The following is an 18,920-nucleotide window of genomic DNA, read 5'->3' as shown; positions in this document are numbered from 1 at the left end:
CTCTCCCCTCTTTTTTTTCTTTCCCTTGTCTTACATTTTTTTTCCTTCATTTCCCTTATCTTTCTATTTTCTTTCCTCTCTTCTCCTTTTCCTTGTTTTATTCATTTTTTTTTCTATATTTTTCTCCTTCTTTCTTATCTTCCTGGGACTTACATACCCAACATCAAAAACTTCTTCCCATTATGACCTTGGGCATTACCAGGCAGCAGTCCCCTAAACAAAGTCTGTGAATTGAAAATCTTTACACAAGATTTTGGAAGATGTCTGTGGGAATGTGTGCCCATTTAGCTAAATGATCATTTGTGGGGTCAGGTACTGATGTTGGATGAGAAGATCTTTCTCACAATCAGTGTTCCAATTCATCCTAAAAGGTAGGGTTGAGGTCAGGGTTTTGTGCATGGGGGCAATCATAGTGGAACAGAAAAACCTTTTATCTATCCATCCATTTCTCATTTATTTATTTTATTTTTTTGTTTCTATCCAGCACCTTCAGGTTGAGTTCGTATTACCATTTTTCTAATAGCTACCAGACTGAATGGGTCAGTTCAATATTCCGTGGTGGTAGGAAGTAGCAGCATTTCTGTGTGTTTTTGTGGCATGTTACTTGTAGCGTCGGGCAGTTTATCGACCCTGCCACTTCCAAAGACTTGAATTGGTGCCACTTGCAAGCTTTTTTTAAGCATTTACAAGCATATTTGAAAAGAAGTGCAATGCACACAAAAAAAATGAACCACTCTGCTAGACTTTTGCAGTCGTTTGCAAATGCTTGTATAGGCATTTCCAAACACCTGAAAAAAGCAGTGGTAAAATACGGCTAGTTTGAACTTGGTATTATATCTCTGTAGCACAGGACCTTTGGAAATCCCTACTATGTATTGCTTGCACAGTTTGCTGAACCTGTGAGAGGGAAATCATTAAACTGATCCTTGAACTTTGCAGAGACTCAGCAGCTGTTTAGCTATTTAAAGTTTTAGCAAGGCCATCAGTAATGTTCAGAACACAGACCTACAGGTTATAGTTTGACAGTAAATGAATTTTCAGATCACATCCATATGTTTTTTTTTTTCCTCTATTTTTGTACAGGGTATGGTATTGGATCTTACTAAAAGAATGGGAATATAATGGACACATCAGCTTCTGTTCTGAATAACTGTAACATTCTTTGTTTTATGGAAGTCAGAAGACTCACAAAGTTGTACACAAATCTAGGGGGTGATTACATATCTGCACCAACTAATAACCCCAATGCTGGCCTAAGCGGGCTTTATATCCTGCATTGTTTATTAATTACATTAAACATTGGTATTTCATTTTAGCAACATAAGCCATTTTCTGACTGGTTTGAGCAATTCATACACCTTCAAGTATAACTCCAGTCCAGAAATAAAAAACTCAATAAATGATAAAAAAAAAGGAAACTTTTGCTGCAATCATCTATAGTCCGGAGTTATTTTGAGCACAAGATGTCTCCAGTCTTCCAGGTTCAATGACGGCCAGCACTGTTCAACCCATTTGCTCTGCAAATGGGTTGATGATTTTCATGACTTCTGTGAAAATGTTACTTTGCCTGTTCTGGGCAGGTATTGGCCTGCTAAGGTACAGATTCATTGTAAAATACTCAGACTGGAATTTACTGTCTGCCCTAATATATAGAAATTCTGCCACCTGGTGGCTCAACATGCTTTCTTCTTGTCCTGAAAACAGTTGCTGTGAAATTGCAGCCCCAAGGTCAATATACATAAAAATATTTATAATTAACAAATTTACATATAAGATGTCTTGGTGTCTTTGTCTAGTCCGCAATGTTTTTGTTTTATCTTGGAAGTGTGTTTTGAGCCCTCATATACACATCTACAGATCAAACATCATCATCTTCCCTCTTCACATTCCTAATCTCCCCGACATATTTTTAACTGTTATAACACTGTTATTCGACCCTCCCCTCAGGCACGTTGTCTTGGTGTCACCTTTGACTCGGACCTCTAATTTACCCCCTATATTCAGAACATTTCCAGGTCCTGTCACATTCACCTACGAAACATCTCCAAAATCCGGCCCTACCTTTCCCGAGACCACCAAACTCCTTGTACATGCTCCTATCATCCCTCGTCTGGACTACTGTAACCTCCTCCTCTCTGGTATTCCACTAACCCGACTCTCTCCTCTACAATCTATCATGAATGCGGCAGCCAGACTCATCCATCCTTCCCTCCGCTCCTCTTCCGCTGCATCTCTTTGTAGTTCTCTCAATTGGCTCCCATTTCACCTGAGAATCAAATTCATCTCCTGTGCTTTGCCTTCAAATCCCTTGACAGTTCTTGCCCCACTTACATTTCTGACCTGATAGATAAATACTCCCCTAGCCACTCTCTCAACTTCTCCAATGACCTAATGACTTCTCTACTTATAACCTCATCACACGCACGGCTCCAAGACATTTCTAGAGCTGCCCCAACTCTCTGTAATGGTCTTCCTCGTCCTATTCCGCTTGCTCCTACTTTCTGCTCATTTAAAAGAGCCCTAAAAATACAATTTTTTTTGTAAACTTGCCTACCTGCCTTCTTTTTTCTTTTGAAACCCTCATTACTTCCCACCACTCCATATCTCTACTCCTATTGTGAGCTACTTCCCCCACCTCCTAGATTGTAAGCTCTTCTGGGCTAGGACCTCTCCTCTTCCTGTGTCACTGTCTGTATTTGTCTGTCATTTGCAACCCCTATTTATTGTACAGCGCTGCATAATATGCTGGTGCCATATAAATCCTGTTCATTATTATTATTAATAATAAAAAATATTTGTTTCATGTAATCTCCATAACAGAGTAAGGGGAGTGTTGCGTAGCTCACAAAGAAATGGGCAGGGCTGATAAATAAATGGTTAATCATTGCTGGCTGAAAATCTCAAAAACACATGTTTAATAGTAATTACACAACCATTTATGTACTAAGTTACATGATCATTTTTTTTAAATTAACAAAGTTTTCTTTATTTGGTGTATTGTTCTCCGATTACTCCAGGTGTGATGGGCAGAGGCCTCTTCGGGACTGTGGAGTCTGAAAGCCGGATTGGGTCTTCTAGCTACAGCCGCGATGTGGATGTCTAAAAAATGTGGTAATGTGTTATATGATGGGGACAAAGAACACCATGTGGAAAAGGCTTTGTAAAATGACATCTGTAGTAAAATGTAAAAAAATCAATTTGCTTAAGTGAATAATATATTGTAGTATACAGTTTTACACTTTCGTTGTCATGTCCCAAGCTTCACTTTCCTGTTATAGTAGCCATGAAGGGTTTAATTACGACTGGGCATTCTAATAGGCACAACATTTAAACCAAGTGGACACTGTAATGTTAAAGACTCGGTCAGACACGTCCCCCCCCCCACTGATCTTTTATTAGGAAAAAAAGCCATTTTCAAGCAAAATGACCCCCAATTTATAGGTACAGGGTAATTATTAATAATATTAATAAACAGCACCAATATATTACACAGCCCCATACATTAAATAAGGGTTGCAAATGACAGACAGTGACACATGAGGAGAGGACCTGAAGAGCTTACAATCTAGGAGGTGTGGGGAAGTAACACACAATAGAATGAGGATGTAAATTTTTAGTTTGGCTGTAAAAATTCCTTGTTGACATATTCTCATGGGGAGAAAAGAGGATCATATTTATATGTATTCATGCATCTCTGGCATGTGTTTTTCTTCGTAAAGGACTGCAGATTATACACTTACTATATGCACAGCCAGGCCTTCACAAATTTCCTGGGCCTCCTTTCCCATGTCTAAAAGTTCCAGTATTGCAAAAGTCAAACTCTTTTTATCATGACCCGATACAGTATTACCCCTTGTCCCCTCCAATGTTGGCCCTATGCACAGCAGCCATACGGGGCTGAAGCAGAGATTCACCTGGGATGTAAAGTCTCAATATGCTGCAAATATTTATTGTTCTGCTTTCCTAGTGACTGTTAGAGCCACATAGACCAAAGAATTGTAAATGTTTTCATACCGACGGGGCTGCAAGTTCCCTGAAACTGCTGTGGGCTTTCCTAAAGAGGACAAATTTAGATATAAACACCTTTAATCCAAAAACATTATATTGTAATTCTTTGGGTCTAGATTATATTCTGAGCAATACACAGTACAGTTACAAGGAACAACCAATCAGCTATCTTCCTCTGTTTTGATACTGCAAGCCTGCAATCCTTTTGGCTGCCATCAGTAAAATGTATTGTGCACATCATCATAGGGCTGGGCAACTTTGTGCAATTTCCCCTTTATGTCATTTTTGATTAATAAACTGATCATTGTGATTGATTACCATCCCCCTTGTTTGGTAACTGATTTGATTCAGATACCAATATATCCTAATTGATCAGAGAACAAAAAGTGCTTTGAATTTCCAATACAAAAAAAAAAAAAAAAACACGCCTTGCCCATTTTTACAGCAACATTCGGCCCAAATATAAATTTAAGGATGGGAAATGAAATTGTTTTGTTAAATTTGATGTTTTATTGATCGTATATTACGTGTAAGGCTAGCTTTAACCTTTGCAAAGACTGATTGTTCAAAGACAATTTTTAATTCATTAAACATATCACAGATATAAAGCCAACACACAAACTCGCAAAAAGAGACCTTAACTGCAATTTATTGCAATACATATGCTCTGGCTTTAATTCAAGCAGAGTTATTTAAATATATTTAACAGCTGAGCACGATATTGCAGTGGATTAGTATTCACACCACACACTCCTAACCTGCTGGTTTAACACCTAACTCATAGGAACCAATCAGAGGACAATTCTCATCAGTACTGAATTCTGATTGGCTAGTATGGGCCTTTGCCTTAATAAGGCTGTATACGTAAAATTCTGAAATGAAAATATAATTATCCCAGAATATGTCTTTTAAATTACTTTCTAATATTTCATAAACTAATGTAAGATACACTTATTATACAAGTGATAACTTATGACAACTTATTTAACAAGTAGTAGTGTATGGAGGCACAATGGTATATTTTAGAATGAGTGGGGGTGTCAGAACACTGAAGAATGATTTTATTTGGCTGGTTAACTTGTAACCATAATTGTTCTTTGCTAGATATTGAAGGGAATCCTACAAGGGCTGGATAGAGCAGTATTGGGTTGCATTAGCTGTCTGATTTCTATTGCTGTGTCCCCATTGGGAAGAACCCACCTTTTGTTCAGTCACCGGGACAGAGTGGCGATTTCTCCAATGAGGACACAAACAGCAATAAAAAACAATTATTTGTTTAGCAGAGTGGACATTGACTGGCTGGGCAAATGCCTTTTGTACCAATAGTGTAGGACCTGCAATCACAGCCCTGGTGGCGGGGTGGCTTAAGGACCCATCACTGCGGGAGGACAGGGTTCCTTTCACATCCTGTGTGATCAAGAAGATGGGAAATGAGAGAAAGCAATCCCATTGGCTGCATAGGCCAAAATAAAAACCTTTGCCCACCTTTGCCCTGATTATATGATGCAGCATGCAGCCAGTGTAGTCATGACTGATCTACATATATGCTGTAGTTTATTCTTAAAAGGCTTTAAATTTGCCTGGCAGCTTAGAGATGGACAGGTCAGCAATGAAGCCACTGTTATTCACTCATCATGACAGCCAAGCAATGAGCAATCATCTCTCGTTGTTCTGACTGCCCTACAATGATGAAAGCTGAAGTCTGATTTGTGGATACCGTACACTACATTACTTTTTGCACTTCACAGGAAATTTTTGCAGCGATTACCATTTTTTGTTCCCTGCTAAGTACATAGACTATCAAGTGTTATGGAAGAGAAAAAAGAGCCAAGCTGGTAGTGCCTTTGGCATGTTTAGATGCTGGTGTCAGTAAATATTACTTAATATACAGCATGGATACTTAAAAGAGCAACTTTTGGGGTAGGGCTTTATCCCCTATCAGGTTTTTTAAGGGAACCTGTGATGAAAAATCTGCAAGCTGCCATTGCCAAGCTTCTAAAAATGCCAGGTCCTCTGATATCGGTGCTATCTAAGTGGTCTTTTTGAAAAGCAACAATATGGCCACAAATTTATATAATAAAGTTGAACTCTAGTATCATTCTGCAACTCACCCCTTGCACCTTCATCTTAAAACCCTCTTCTAACAAAGCTCAGGATTTGTTTTTTTCAAAACATAAAAAAATATCAATGATATTCAAGAAAGGAGGTCACCATTGTTTCACCTTCTCCTGCACATGTGGGTGTAGCTGATCAGTAGCCTCATGTCACTAATGACTTGTGCACTCATCAATACATTTCCCATACAGGTATCTCGGAATAGAAGCAGGCATTCTAATGCAGAGCGCCATATATAATACCCACACATGACACTGCCTGGAATGTCTTGGCATGTAAGACAGCAAACAGAATGGAGGGGCAGGCTTGTGAACAGCCTGGAAATGGGTTGCTGATGATAGAACCCCAGAAGCCTGGAAATGAAAGACAGAATAAAAGGAGTGAATAAAGGCTTTTACAGCAATAACTGGGGATTCAATAACATTCACAAAAAAAAAAAAAAAGGATCGCAGAGCAGAAGAGGAGTCCCTATAAATGGGCATAGTGGAAAGTAAGGCTGGAGTTCAGCTTTATTAAAGCACAACCTTACAAATGCGGATTGTGCTCTGCTAGCGTTGGCATTCCAAAGCTGATGGAGTGCAATAGTAATAAATAATAAAGCTGTTAATAAAAAAATACCAGGAGAGCCTGGTCATGTGACACAGTTCTCTCTGGTACAAAGTGAACTCTATAGGTGTCCTAAATTGTAATAAATTGGTGGGCCTCAAAAAACTCCTAATCACCATTGCAAATGGTTAGACCAGTCACAAATTCTGACTTCAGTTTTGCAGGCTGCGTATGTTCTATGCATAAAGTACTTGAAATGCACTGAAGCCAAAGGTTTAGAAAGAGAGCCAGGCATTTATAGAAAGCTAAAGCAGCCAGTTTGTTCATCTCACAAGCTCACTGCTGGCACAAGGATTCACCCTTCCACCCTGACCATGACACTCACTGTGAACACTCAGCCCTCTCCCTGCCCTCAGGTTTTACAATAAATTCCCATATTGGGTAGGTAATACAGGGTGAATGATTCTAGGCAAAGTTGCTCTTTCAAAATCCCTAATAATACCATTATGTACCGATATATATTTCAAATCACCATATTATTAATAATTAAAAAAATAAAAATACCCTGGACTTTCCTTTTAACATATATAACAATCGGGGGCCTGATTTGGTTGTCAAACCCCCCACAGTGCCAGAGGGGGAGCATTAATCAAAGCTCTATTGACAAAATCAGCCATGCACTGAACTGAATTTTTCACATTCACAATATTCTTTGTGTAGTCTAGCAAATCATCATTTTCATAGCCTAAAATATTATAGGAAAACGTATTTGTTCTTGAATTAATATATGCAAAAAAACTATTGTGAAGTTGCTAGACAAGACAAAGTTACAAATTTAAAGATTAAAGTGCCCACTGTTTAGAGATAATCAAAAAAGTGATCCAGAGATGAATTTGGGCTGAGAAGCTGGGTTCAGTCTTTGGGCACCTTGAAATTATCTTTCTCTTTGCGGATAGATGCCATTGTAGAGATGGGGTCGCTCTCCCCGGCGTGGTCTTGCACAGACTTCTCCCTGTTGGTGCAAATGCAGACAATGCAGTGAGTGGGACCTGTGTTATATATTCATAATTAGTATTCATCCCTTTGTGGTCATGTTTTATTGTCACAAAGCATTGACGCACAGCGCGTAGGCCCTTTTACACCAGAACTGGATTTTGCTGTTATTTAGCAATACAGCCCAACTCAGGAACACATCAAAATAATTTCTAATTCCCACCAAATGTCCTAATTTTAAATGTGCTGGGCATTTCATTGCAGTATAGCACAAAGGGTTATTTTAAGGACTGGACTTCTGTCCTCTTAATAGCAAACCTTTGCTTTACCATGCAAGGCAAAGCAATAGGTGCAATTCAATCAAGAAGCACATACCATATATACTTGAATATAAACATGTTAGCACACTGAAATGCATTGTAAAAAAGTGGACCAATAAAAACAAAATAATACCTAATTCCTTGGGTTCTGGCCATCCAATTGTGCTAGAATAGCTAGGGCACTTGAAATTCTGTGAAAGGGTAATTATTACAGAATTTCAGTACAAGGGATGTAGCTGTGACATTAAATTTTTTATTCTTGTTCTTTGAAAATGCATTCTTCATTTTTTGGTGGGATGATAGTGAACATTTTAATGGTGTCAGGTATGGGGGGGGTCATCATTTTCCTAGGGTCCCTGTCAGCCACTTATAAGGAGTGAATATGGAGTTGCCTTTTAGATTTAGATGCTTTATAAACTCACCTGACCCTCATAAAAGGATTATATGTGAATTCTTCTGCTAGTGTGGAAGGTATAGTAGGCTCCCCTTTACTGTAGGTTTCCTGTAGGGTGAAATAGACAGCACACAATTATATAATAGAAGGACCAATGCAGAATTTATTTGGATCTGTCACATTTTCTTTATTCTTACTGGACAGGTGTGGTATCTGTGACATATACTAAGTCTGTACTGCACCTGACAAGCTCTGCCTTTGCTTGTGTTTATGTTGATCACAATCAGAAGAAAGTGAGATAGGGCAAAGAGCTGTACATTCCTTCTTGTATACAACATGTATGTATAAGTGTCACTGAACTGAAAACAGACAAACACACACAAACACGTGCATTGTTCTATTCTTTAAAGTGAACCAATCATCAATTTTTTAGCATCATGTAAGAGGGTGGCTTTGCTTTCACATAAAGAGAAAATGTTTTGTTATTTTTTTTCATTTTTTTAAAAACTTCCAGCCACTTTTTGTCTTTACCACCCTAAAAAGGAAACCCATAGCCCCCTAAAATATTGGCATCACATATCATAGGAGACTACATGGCGGAGACTGAGCACTGCTTGTCTGGGGGCTTCCTTAAGTGTGACTAAACAAGCGAATTATATCACACATGGGCAAAGTGAGCTCCATGCTAGTTTATTTACATTTGGAGGAAGAGAGGTCATTTGATCTTGCACCGGCACAGTGCACATCATGGGGTGACAACATGAAGAATCCAGAGGTAAAAGGAGATGGCTGCATGCGTTATGACAGTGAGCTCCGGACAGAGGAGGGAAAGGAATACAGCGCAGGATTTACTGGCTGTGGGATGCACATTGATCGAAGGCTTTCAACAAGTAAAAGTAAGTGAATTTTTATTTTCGCTTTAATACCACTTGCATACCTTGTATATCAGAGTTAACACAGGAATGGAAAAAGCAGCACAAGGCGCCAATCTGTTGTGCTGCTAGTGTTAACAATGAAAATGCTTATAATACAAGACAATACAATGGCCAATCAGTCTACTGCTTCCAGTTTCACTATCCAGTCACAAACCAGGGGTGAGACAAGATCTGTAAGGGGTCTTTTTTTTAAGCAGTGAACCTGACATTAACTGGAACATGCTCTGATGGAGAATCAGCTATTTCCATTAAAATGCATAGACATGGAAGATTCTCCACCAGGGAATGGTACAACGAATGCCAGATTTACAGCTTTATTAATAGACCCCCAAGTGTTACCTTACTGAAAAATCAGGTGGTGCTGTGTGGAGGAGCTATGTAAATAGACAAAAAATACAAATCCTTTGGCAGATATTACAACTCCTATACACATATTTCATCTATGTACTTAGCAGTTTACCTGGAGTTCAGCTTTAGGCTGAAATACAGTAATGAAAAGTAAAAATAACCTTAGGATAAAAAGAACAAAAATACCTCCAATGTATGTTTACTTAAAACACAAAAACTATGAAAGTCTGTGTGCAGCATTACCTAGGGTGATCTTTGCCCTGGGCTGCTCTTCTGCATTAACTTTATTTGGAATTTAAACTCAAAAATAAATAAATCCACAAATGATCTACCTTAGCCCAAGATAACTTTTGTTTGATCTGTTGGTTGTTGGGTTCCACATGACGTGCAAACTTCAAGTTGTTGATTGTATATTCGTGTCCACAGTAGACTCTCTGAAAAATGAGGAGATGTGTGAATTACAGTCTGAAAAACATCTGCTAAAGCAAAACTCCAAATCTTTAACAATACAATGTAATCCAAATATGTAATCATTAATAAATAATGACCCTGTCAAGCCAAAAAAAGAACAATCCTAAAAGAAGGTACCAGCAATGTAAGGGATTCTCTTTTTCCTTTATTCCAGCTATGCAGCCTCTCTACTATTTCCAGCATTCAAGTTCTGAGAGTGTCAGATTGCACCCATGCACTGCGGTTCCATCCAGTGCAACCATACAGCTGTGTTGAAGGGTTGAAGGAGGAAACCATAGCACATGGCGGCGGACACAGGCACCTAGCAATTATTATTACACAATATTTATATAGCGCTGACATATTACGCAGCGCTGTACAAAGTCCATAGTCACTAGAGGGGCTCACAATCTAATGTCCCTACCAAAGTCATATGTTTTGAATACAGTCTATGGTCAATTTTGGGGGAAAGCCAATTAGCCTAACTGCATGTTTTTGGAATATGGGAGGAAAACGCAGTACCCAGAGGTAACACACACAAACACGGGAAGAACCTGCAAACTCCATGCAGATAGTGTATTGGCCAAGATTCGAACCTGGGACTTGGCGCTGCAAATGCCAAGTGCTAACCACTGAGCCACTATCCTGCTCTAGCAATCTACAGCACTGCGTAGGTAGGACACTGGAAAGGTGAAAAGAATGCCTTCTATTGCAGAAGACTTCCTATAGAATTTTTCAGTCTCTCACTTTAAAATGACAATATAACATAAATAAGTCAAACATTTTTGTTTTGTATAACATGGAAAGATTGCATTTCCTGTCCCTATCTTAATATCTATTTTATGACTGTCAGACAGCGCAGGAAGTTAGGAAAAATCCTACCCCAACCATGACTTAGCCCATAGGCTGCATAAAATGCATCAAAGAATAAGGGTCTGCAAGTGTTACAAAAAAAGCCTGTAAATCACAAAGTGAAGTGGACTCCAGACCAAAATCAGTTATCTTTTAAAAGGATCCTGTTATAACAAGTGCAATAAAATGGCCATCAGACAGATTTTAGATTATAGCTTTTTACCAACAAAATTGACAATATCATGGCCACCATTCCACACAGAATGTTCAGTATAAATATACAACCACTGACAGCAAGTTGTTATTTGTGTAACAGACACCAAGCTCTGAATTGTCTACTTGCCCCATACAAGGGAGTCATAATATATGGGTAGGCTGTGGCAGGAGTGGTTGCTACAGCCAGGCACCTTATAATATTTATTATATAGCACAATCGTCATTTTATAATGTTCAGTAAAGATACAGGTTCTCTTTAACCACTATAGATGTCACAGTAAAAGTAAATGGTGAGGGGTATGGCATTACGGTCTCTGGTGGAAGACTGCCCAGTATCTCTATGAGAGCTTTGTACATTTCTTCTGCCGTTCCTTCAAAAAACTTTCCACAGCCGGCCACAAAGAGGGTGTCACCTGCGAGAGAGAAAAGACTATTAACCTAGAGAAAAGTCTATTAACTGCATGGCTTCCATTACATAGGAATTGTCAAAGTAGTTCAAAAGTCTAATAAACGTCCAAAGTGAGCTCAACCCAGAACAGATGAGCTCAGCAATGGAGTCCTCCGTAGGAGCTATGGTCACATAATGCTGCAAGTTAGACCTAAAGGACAATATACCTTTAAACAAATATATATTATTCCAATGTTCAACCCAGAAATTTTTTTAAGCCAGGTGGGAAGAAACTGTAGGCAGGTGACAGTCTCTGTATTGCGACCCAACTCCTCAGTAACCACCAAAAACAGCCAGATGGTTACTGAAAATTGCTGGGTGGTGCACCTTGCTAAAAGGGGCCGGGGAGAACACTGTAATTCTATATAATATGTTTCTCCTATCCGGCCAAATGCTGCCCATTGTAAAAAATACTTTACTTCAGCCCTGATCCAGCAATTTTCACTATCTATACCCATATACATGAGCACAGCCATTCTCCTAAACATGGCTGGTCAGTAGTGCACATGCGCTGCATAGCCCAGTTCATACCCATGGGGATGCTGCATTTGTGGCAGACTCAAGCATACGCTCAGAGTATGGCATTCTCATGATCAAAGAAGAAGCCTCACCTGTAAACACCGCTGGTGGCTCAGAGCTGTTGGGCTTTGTCACATAATAGCAGATGTGTCCTGAGGTGTGGCATGGCGTGTATAGACACTTCACATGAAGAGACCCCACCTAAAACATGACAACATTTTTTTTTTATTAACATTTAATAAACGACTGACCAACCACAATTTCCTTTCAAATGCAAGACAAAAAAAAATGAGGTGACTGCTGCAAGACTTGCTTTTTCCTGAAGTCCACTGTTATATTATTACCATAAACCAAAATCACATTTATAAACTCCTTCCTCATGTCTACCATGGACTAAAAAATTATATCTCACATGATAGCAATTGGGTCTGAGTATTGGTCACAAGGGCCACCATTGTGGAGGAGACAAGGGGTTTTTCTGTACCTGTTCAAAAGAGCTTGACTTTTGCAATGCTGGAACTTTTAAATATGTGAGAGGGGAGACCCAGAAACTTCTGGTGTTGGCCCTGTTGGATGCTGTTAACTGAGGAGGGTAGAGAGTGTGTCACATGCTCCCCATTACCTGGAAGTGCTGCAGATTTCTTAGGTTTCTAGTAGTGGATAAAGATGGCCGAGGTACAAATGGTACAGTTTGATTGATTTGAAAGCTAACTCTACATGGTATATAGTATATAGTCAAACATTTGTGAACACCTGACTATCATACCTATGTTTGTGACCAAAAACCTCACCCAAAGTTACTTCATTGTAGTGAAAAGTACTATTAATTATACAGCATCCAACGACATTTTAGCTAAGCGTTACCATCCAAACTTGTTGAACCAGTTTGGGGATGGCCCTATTTACTCATTGAGTCGCTTGCAGAGAGCTCTGGCTTTATCCCTACTGAACACCTTTGGGATGGATTAAAGCAGCCAGGTCATCTTGCTCAATATCAGTGATTAAATAAATGCTTTTTTTAATGCTGAATGGGCACAGATTCCCACATATACAATGGAAAGCCTGCAGTGAAGATTATAGCTAAAAAATGGAGCATACTCCATATTAAGTGTTTGCCCCAGCCCCAAATTTAGAACCACTGTGTCCCCTAAACAAGCTGAAATGCATAAAACTATTTAGAAACAGGCATTTTCTGGAAGAGTAAGGCTACCCTACAGCAGTATTTCTTGCCTAGGGTTCTCTGGAAGGGTTTCTGCAGGTTGCTAGGGGTTCCTTGAGCAATGAGCAATTTGTGTTCCTTAGGTCAGTTTATCTGACACCAATGATCTTTTTGGCTATCTGTAAGGTTGACATTCTTCCCAATGGTCAGCAATGTAAGAGGAATTCTTCCCACCGACCACCACACTAAAATACTGTGAGCTGTGGATATTGTAATTATAGAAAGGGGTTCCCTGAAGACCTGAAATTTATTTAAATTTTTACCCCATGTAGAAATGCTGTTTTACAGGATATTTCATATTGGATTAAAATATTGGTTTATATGTCTGGAATCCCTGACTTACCTGAAATGTGGTTAGATGGGAAACTCTCTGAGTTACTGCTCCAACTCTACTGTCTCCGCCATAAACTTTCAGCCCTGACATCAATTTCACAAGTTTTTCATTTCCTCCTGCATGGTCCCTAGAAAAAAAAATGTGATTACATCAGACATTTTAAAACTTTAAATGTCCCACCTAAAATGCTTGATGTGGCCTTTGTAAGCCAGAAAACTCCCTTTGCGTGCCCTTTAAATGACTTCAGTGCCTCTTTTTTTTACCACTCCACTCAACTAACCCATTCAGAAACATTCAGTTTATACAGTGCAGAGGGACAACGTTTACTAACAGCCAAGCCCTACAGAAACTTATATTCATAATTGCTGCATTTCCTTACCACCTCCCCACTCCATGGAAGCCCTTGGCTCTAATGTGTTGGGGCTTACAGATGTTGGGGAACATGTGACCTCCTTTATGAGACTAAGCAGTCAATCTCCAGGCTCTAACACTGCCCAGTGTTCTCCACGGCCATTTTTAGCCTCCCGGCACTTTTCAGTAACCACCCAGCTGTTTTTTTGGTGGTTAATGCTGATCTACTAGTACCCCATGGTGGTTAGAGTTGGGTGACAATTCAGGGGCTGCCACCCACCTACAATGTCTTCCCACTCAGCTTAAAAACAATTCTGGGCTGAACATTGCTGTCACATGGGGAGGGGGAGTAATATCATCCTCCTGTGTAAGTTCTTTTCCTAGGGGCAGAGGCCCCTAAATGGGCAGTGTCCCTTCAAGACACCAACCCCAGGTCCAATTCCTCCTCCCAATCACCTACCAAAGTTGGGGGTTACAGGAAGGAAAAGCTTTGTACAGAGGTTGGAGTCAAAGGGTCTGATTTATTAAAGCTTTCAAGATAGACTATGATTGGAGAGCCTGCAGGCTTGCTGAATCACCCACGTACTCCCATGATAGCCTCTCATCTCGAGTCTTAAAGAGCTTAAGTAAATGAGGTGCAAAGTGTATCTAACCCTGGGACAAATATTATTTCATAACTTGTCACATGACTAGTTGGTATCACAACAAATAAAATGACTTTTTCCTTTTCTTGAGTTTTGCAGTTTGTGGCACCAATGGTGAAGCAGCCACTCACTTCTTGCCCTGACCAACATGAAGCAAGATGGCATTTGGGGGGGGGGGGGACCTTTAGTGGTTATCACATGCCTCCCATTGGCATTAGGAGAAGTGCAGGCTAGAATATTTCTCTTAACAAACAGCTATTTTTAAGTCTAGAAAGTGTAGAAGAAACAGTAGAGAAGTCTACCAGTGGTGGTGTGTGGTGAGGACCGATGTCAGGTTCACTCCATGCTTCTTCACAGCATCCACAACCTGTTTGGAAAACAAGAGCAGCATTCACTTTATCAGGCTGTGAGTCAATGCCCATTGTGTTAATCATTTCTGAATTATAAAACAATCATTAACTCAAATAGCTCCAACATCACCATCCCAAATTTTAAAGCAACCAAAGATTTTCTGTTGGATCAGAGAACAGCACATATAAATGATAATAAATCTAATGCTATAAATATATATATATAAATACAAGAGGCTTATGTACTTTTTTTGCTTTCTGTATATCTTTAAGATCCAAACAGTAATTCGGTGTGAAACCTCTGTGCAGGAGCTTCCTGTATTATGACCAGTCACTGCTACCTTTTCCTTCATTGAAGGGTCACTGGTCTGGTATCCGCCCCTTCCTGCCAGCAGCCTGTGGTAAGCGAGCCTTCTAGGTCCCTCCCACAGCTCTGCTTGCTGCTCAGGGTATGTGGAACACAGTAATGGTGTCACCATTATTATACAAGGCACTACGTGGGTTTTCAAAAGGCATTTGATGTACCTAAAGCAGAATAATATGTGGCTATTGAAGAATATATATAAATGAAGCTTTTTGTCCCCTGAGTTCACCTTTAGGGTGGGCACACAAGTATCTTTACGATCCTACAAAAGATCTTACAATGTGACTAAAATTATCATATTTACTTACAGTTACATAGTAAGGCAGGTTAAAAAAAAGACATTTGTCCATCAAGTTCAACCACAAGGGAAATAAACATATCCCAGATATTAAACCCTATGGACATAGTTGTTCCAGAGGAAAGTAAAAAAAAACCCGGGTACAATTTGCTTCAACATGAGAAAAAAAATTCTTCCTGATTCTTTAAGGCAATTAGATGTTCCCTGAATCAACCGCCTCTGCTCTCAGAATTGATCTTATCTTAGAGCAAATCTTAGCGTCTCCATTGGATCCATTCAGTAAGCTCTCAATTGATTTCAGCTTACCTGTATCCAAATTTTGTTGATTGATTCTAATCTATCATACAAATATCTGCGTGTTTTGGGAAAACTTTTTGTAAATCACAATAATTAGGTGATTTTTGTAATATACGGTTTACATTTTTACCTGATTATATTATTTTCAACGTTGTTAGATATTGTAAAATACAGAACAATACTGTGTGTTTTGCATTCTAGATTTTAATTGATGATTTCTTTGTGATCACACATATATAAATTATTAACAGAATGATATTTCCTATGCTTATGATCATCTTCAGGGAACTTTCCTATGGAAAGCACAGTTGTCCACTTGCTCTGCATTATAACCTCTCTGTTTTACAACATATAGAACATTTTATTTATGATATTATGAAAACCTTATATTGCTCTAGGTGTTCAGGACTTGAAATATATATATCTGTCTTTTCTTTTATTAAACAGCTAGACATTTGTCTTTACACCTGTCATATTAATGACCACTACATATTTTCCTTTACTTAAAAATATATTTTTATTGAATCTCTAACACCTTTTAAAATAGATATGAAAAACTTGAGGGAAGCAGAAAGTGACAGTTCGATCCTTTCCTATCTTGAACAGCAAGACATTCCATGCTTATCTTTGACAGTCTTCAAGATGGTCGCTATGTTGCCCATTAGTATTATTAAATAACAGGATTTATATAGCGCCAACACATTACGCAGTGCTGTACATTAAATAGGGGTTGCAAATGACAGACAGATACAGACAGTGACACAGGAAGAGGAGAGGAGAGGACCCTGTCCTGAAGAGCTTACAATTTGGGAGGTGGTGGAAGTATCACACAATCGGAGAGGAAAGCTCATAAAGCTTTATCCAAGCTTTCATTCCAAACTGTACATTTACATCTGGCATAGATGTTTTGATTGTAAAAGGGCTTTTTTTACTCTTTCTGCAAATATCTTGTATAGAGTAAAAGAATGAGAGCATCAACTCTATAGAAGCTGATTCTTCTATGGACAACACTTTACATTTTGCAGTAGAGATCTACCACTCCATTAATGGTCACAGGGATGTAGTAGATGTAGTGCCTACCAGCTGCTGATCTACTAGTACCCCATGGCACTTATCACTATCAGTAATAAGTGGAGGAAGGAGCGTATGATAGATTCAACTGTTCCTTAAAGGGGCTCACAATCTATTGTCCCTACCATAGTCATATGTCTTTAATGTAATGTAATGTAAATTTTTTGGTGGGGAAGCCAATTAACCTAACTTCATGTTTTTGGAATGTGGGAGGAAACCCGAGTACCTGGAGGAAAACCCAAGCAGACATGGGGAGAACCTGCAAACTCCATGCAGATAGTGCCCTGGCCAGGATTCAAACCTGGGATCTAGTGCTGCCAAGGCAAGAGTGTTAACCACTGAGCCACCGTGCTCCCAAATAATACTAAATAATCAGATGCTGTTAGGAAGTGAAATCAATAACTTTCATTTGACAGCATTGCAAGATAACAACCATTTAGTATTACTGTATATAATGAGTAATTTGTCCCAAAGTACCCAGGTATTCTCCTAATAGTTGCTGCCATTTTGTCTCTTGGACATTGTAGAAGATATGAGACAAAACCTGTTGAACTTTGATAAAAAGCTTAAACATGCATTTTATTATTAGTGTTGTATAGTCTGCATGTTTTAGGGAAAGACATGAGTTTGAACAACCGATGGAGCACTTTATAAAGTTCTCTCTAAATAAAACTGGTTCCAGCATAGTGATATAATTACCTTCTGTGGCTGTACAGGATCCACAATGGCGGCCTCCTTTGTCTCCTCATCTATAAGGAGGTACATGTAGTTGTCCGTCAAGGCAGGAAGAAGCTCGATCTTCATATTGCGTTGAGTGACCAGTTTGGATTTTCGGAAGTCTGACTCTTCTTGGAAATTTAGCGTGCTGGTCCCGAAATATGCAGAACCTAGTAACACAAAAAGAAACACAACTTAGGATGGGAAATTACTATTTAAGAATGGTGGTCAAGTGGTTAAGGAATGCCCTCTTGCAATACCAGTGCTGTATTCACCAAAGACCAGAAAGATCAGGTGGATTTTGTAAGGTCTCTTGGTGTTTATGTTGGCTTCATCCAGGTGCTCTTATGGTTTATTACAAGCCAAATAGATACTGGTAAACTGAACCAAAGTTTGACTAGGGACGCTTCCAAAATGTCATGTGTTCTCATTATACAAGGGGGGGAAATGGCAAATAACATAAAAGAAAGAGAAGAATGTGACCTAAGTAAATGCCTACCATGGTTTAGAAGCGCTTGTTTGTCTACCAAGTATGATAACAAAGTGCCAAGTCATAGTGACAGATCCTCATTACCAGCCGTCCTGCCACTGATAAATCACAAAAACAAAGTCTTGTGCACTTATTCATTGACATTGGCTGCACATGCAGACACACAACAATCCCAGGACTTGTGGGATAACTGTGCATGCAAGGTAATGAATCATAGAGCAACTCCAAATGTACAAGAGGAAGGATGATGGGAAAGAAAAGAGAGAAAAAGATATGCATATGTGAGGAAAAAAATAGAGAGATACAAAGAGAGGAGAGAGAGAGAGAGAGAAAGAGAGAGAAAGAGAGAAAAAAAAAGAGAAAGAGGGACAGGAGGAGAGGAGAGAGAAGAGGAGAGAGGAGAGAGAAAGAAAAGGAGAGAGGAAGAGAGAGAGAGAGGAAGAGAGAGATAGAGAGAGAGAGAGAGAGAAGGAGAGAGAAAAAGAGAAGAGGATGGAGAGAGAAAATAATTTATATATACATAGAGAGAGAAAAAGAGAGAGAGAAAGAGAACGAGAGAGAAGGAGAGAAAGAAGAAAAGGAGAGGGGGGAGGGAGAGAGAGAGAGAGAGAGAGAGAGAGAGAGAGAGAGAGAGAGAGAGA

General features: G+C 39.3%; 1 protein-coding gene across 5 annotated transcripts in view; it reads right to left on the bottom strand.

Annotated features, from left to right (window-relative positions):
• LOC140335105 (hydroxyacylglutathione hydrolase, mitochondrial) overlaps positions 1-18,920 on the bottom strand; it is a 27,934-nt gene that overhangs the window by 5,501 nt on the left and 3,513 nt on the right. For 3 of the 5 annotated variants that reach the window (XM_072417488.1, XM_072417489.1, XM_072417491.1), the window contains exons 2-9: positions 17,772-17,959; positions 14,995-15,059; positions 13,707-13,824; positions 12,237-12,345; positions 11,487-11,590; positions 9,992-10,093; positions 8,405-8,484; positions 7,597-7,681 (exon numbers count right to left, since the gene is read on the bottom strand). In XM_072417488.1, coding sequence (XP_072273589.1) covers positions 7,597-7,681; positions 8,405-8,484; positions 9,992-10,093; positions 11,487-11,590; positions 12,237-12,345; positions 13,707-13,824; positions 14,995-15,059; positions 17,772-17,959 — 851 coding nt within the window. Of the gene's footprint in view, positions 1-2,888; positions 3,100-7,596; positions 7,682-8,404; positions 8,485-9,991; positions 10,094-11,486; positions 11,591-12,236; positions 12,346-13,706; positions 13,825-14,994; positions 15,060-17,771; positions 17,960-18,049; positions 18,216-18,920 lie in introns of those variants that run through there. The other 2 variants (XM_072417490.1, XM_072417492.1) reach the window with 2 other exon arrangements.

Source organism: Pyxicephalus adspersus, chromosome 7 (assembly GCF_032062135.1).
Source record: "Pyxicephalus adspersus chromosome 7, UCB_Pads_2.0, whole genome shotgun sequence".
NCBI classification, from domain to species: Eukaryota; Metazoa; Chordata; class Amphibia; order Anura; family Pyxicephalidae; genus Pyxicephalus; species Pyxicephalus adspersus.
This window is presented reverse-complemented; position numbering and strand designations above follow the sequence as displayed.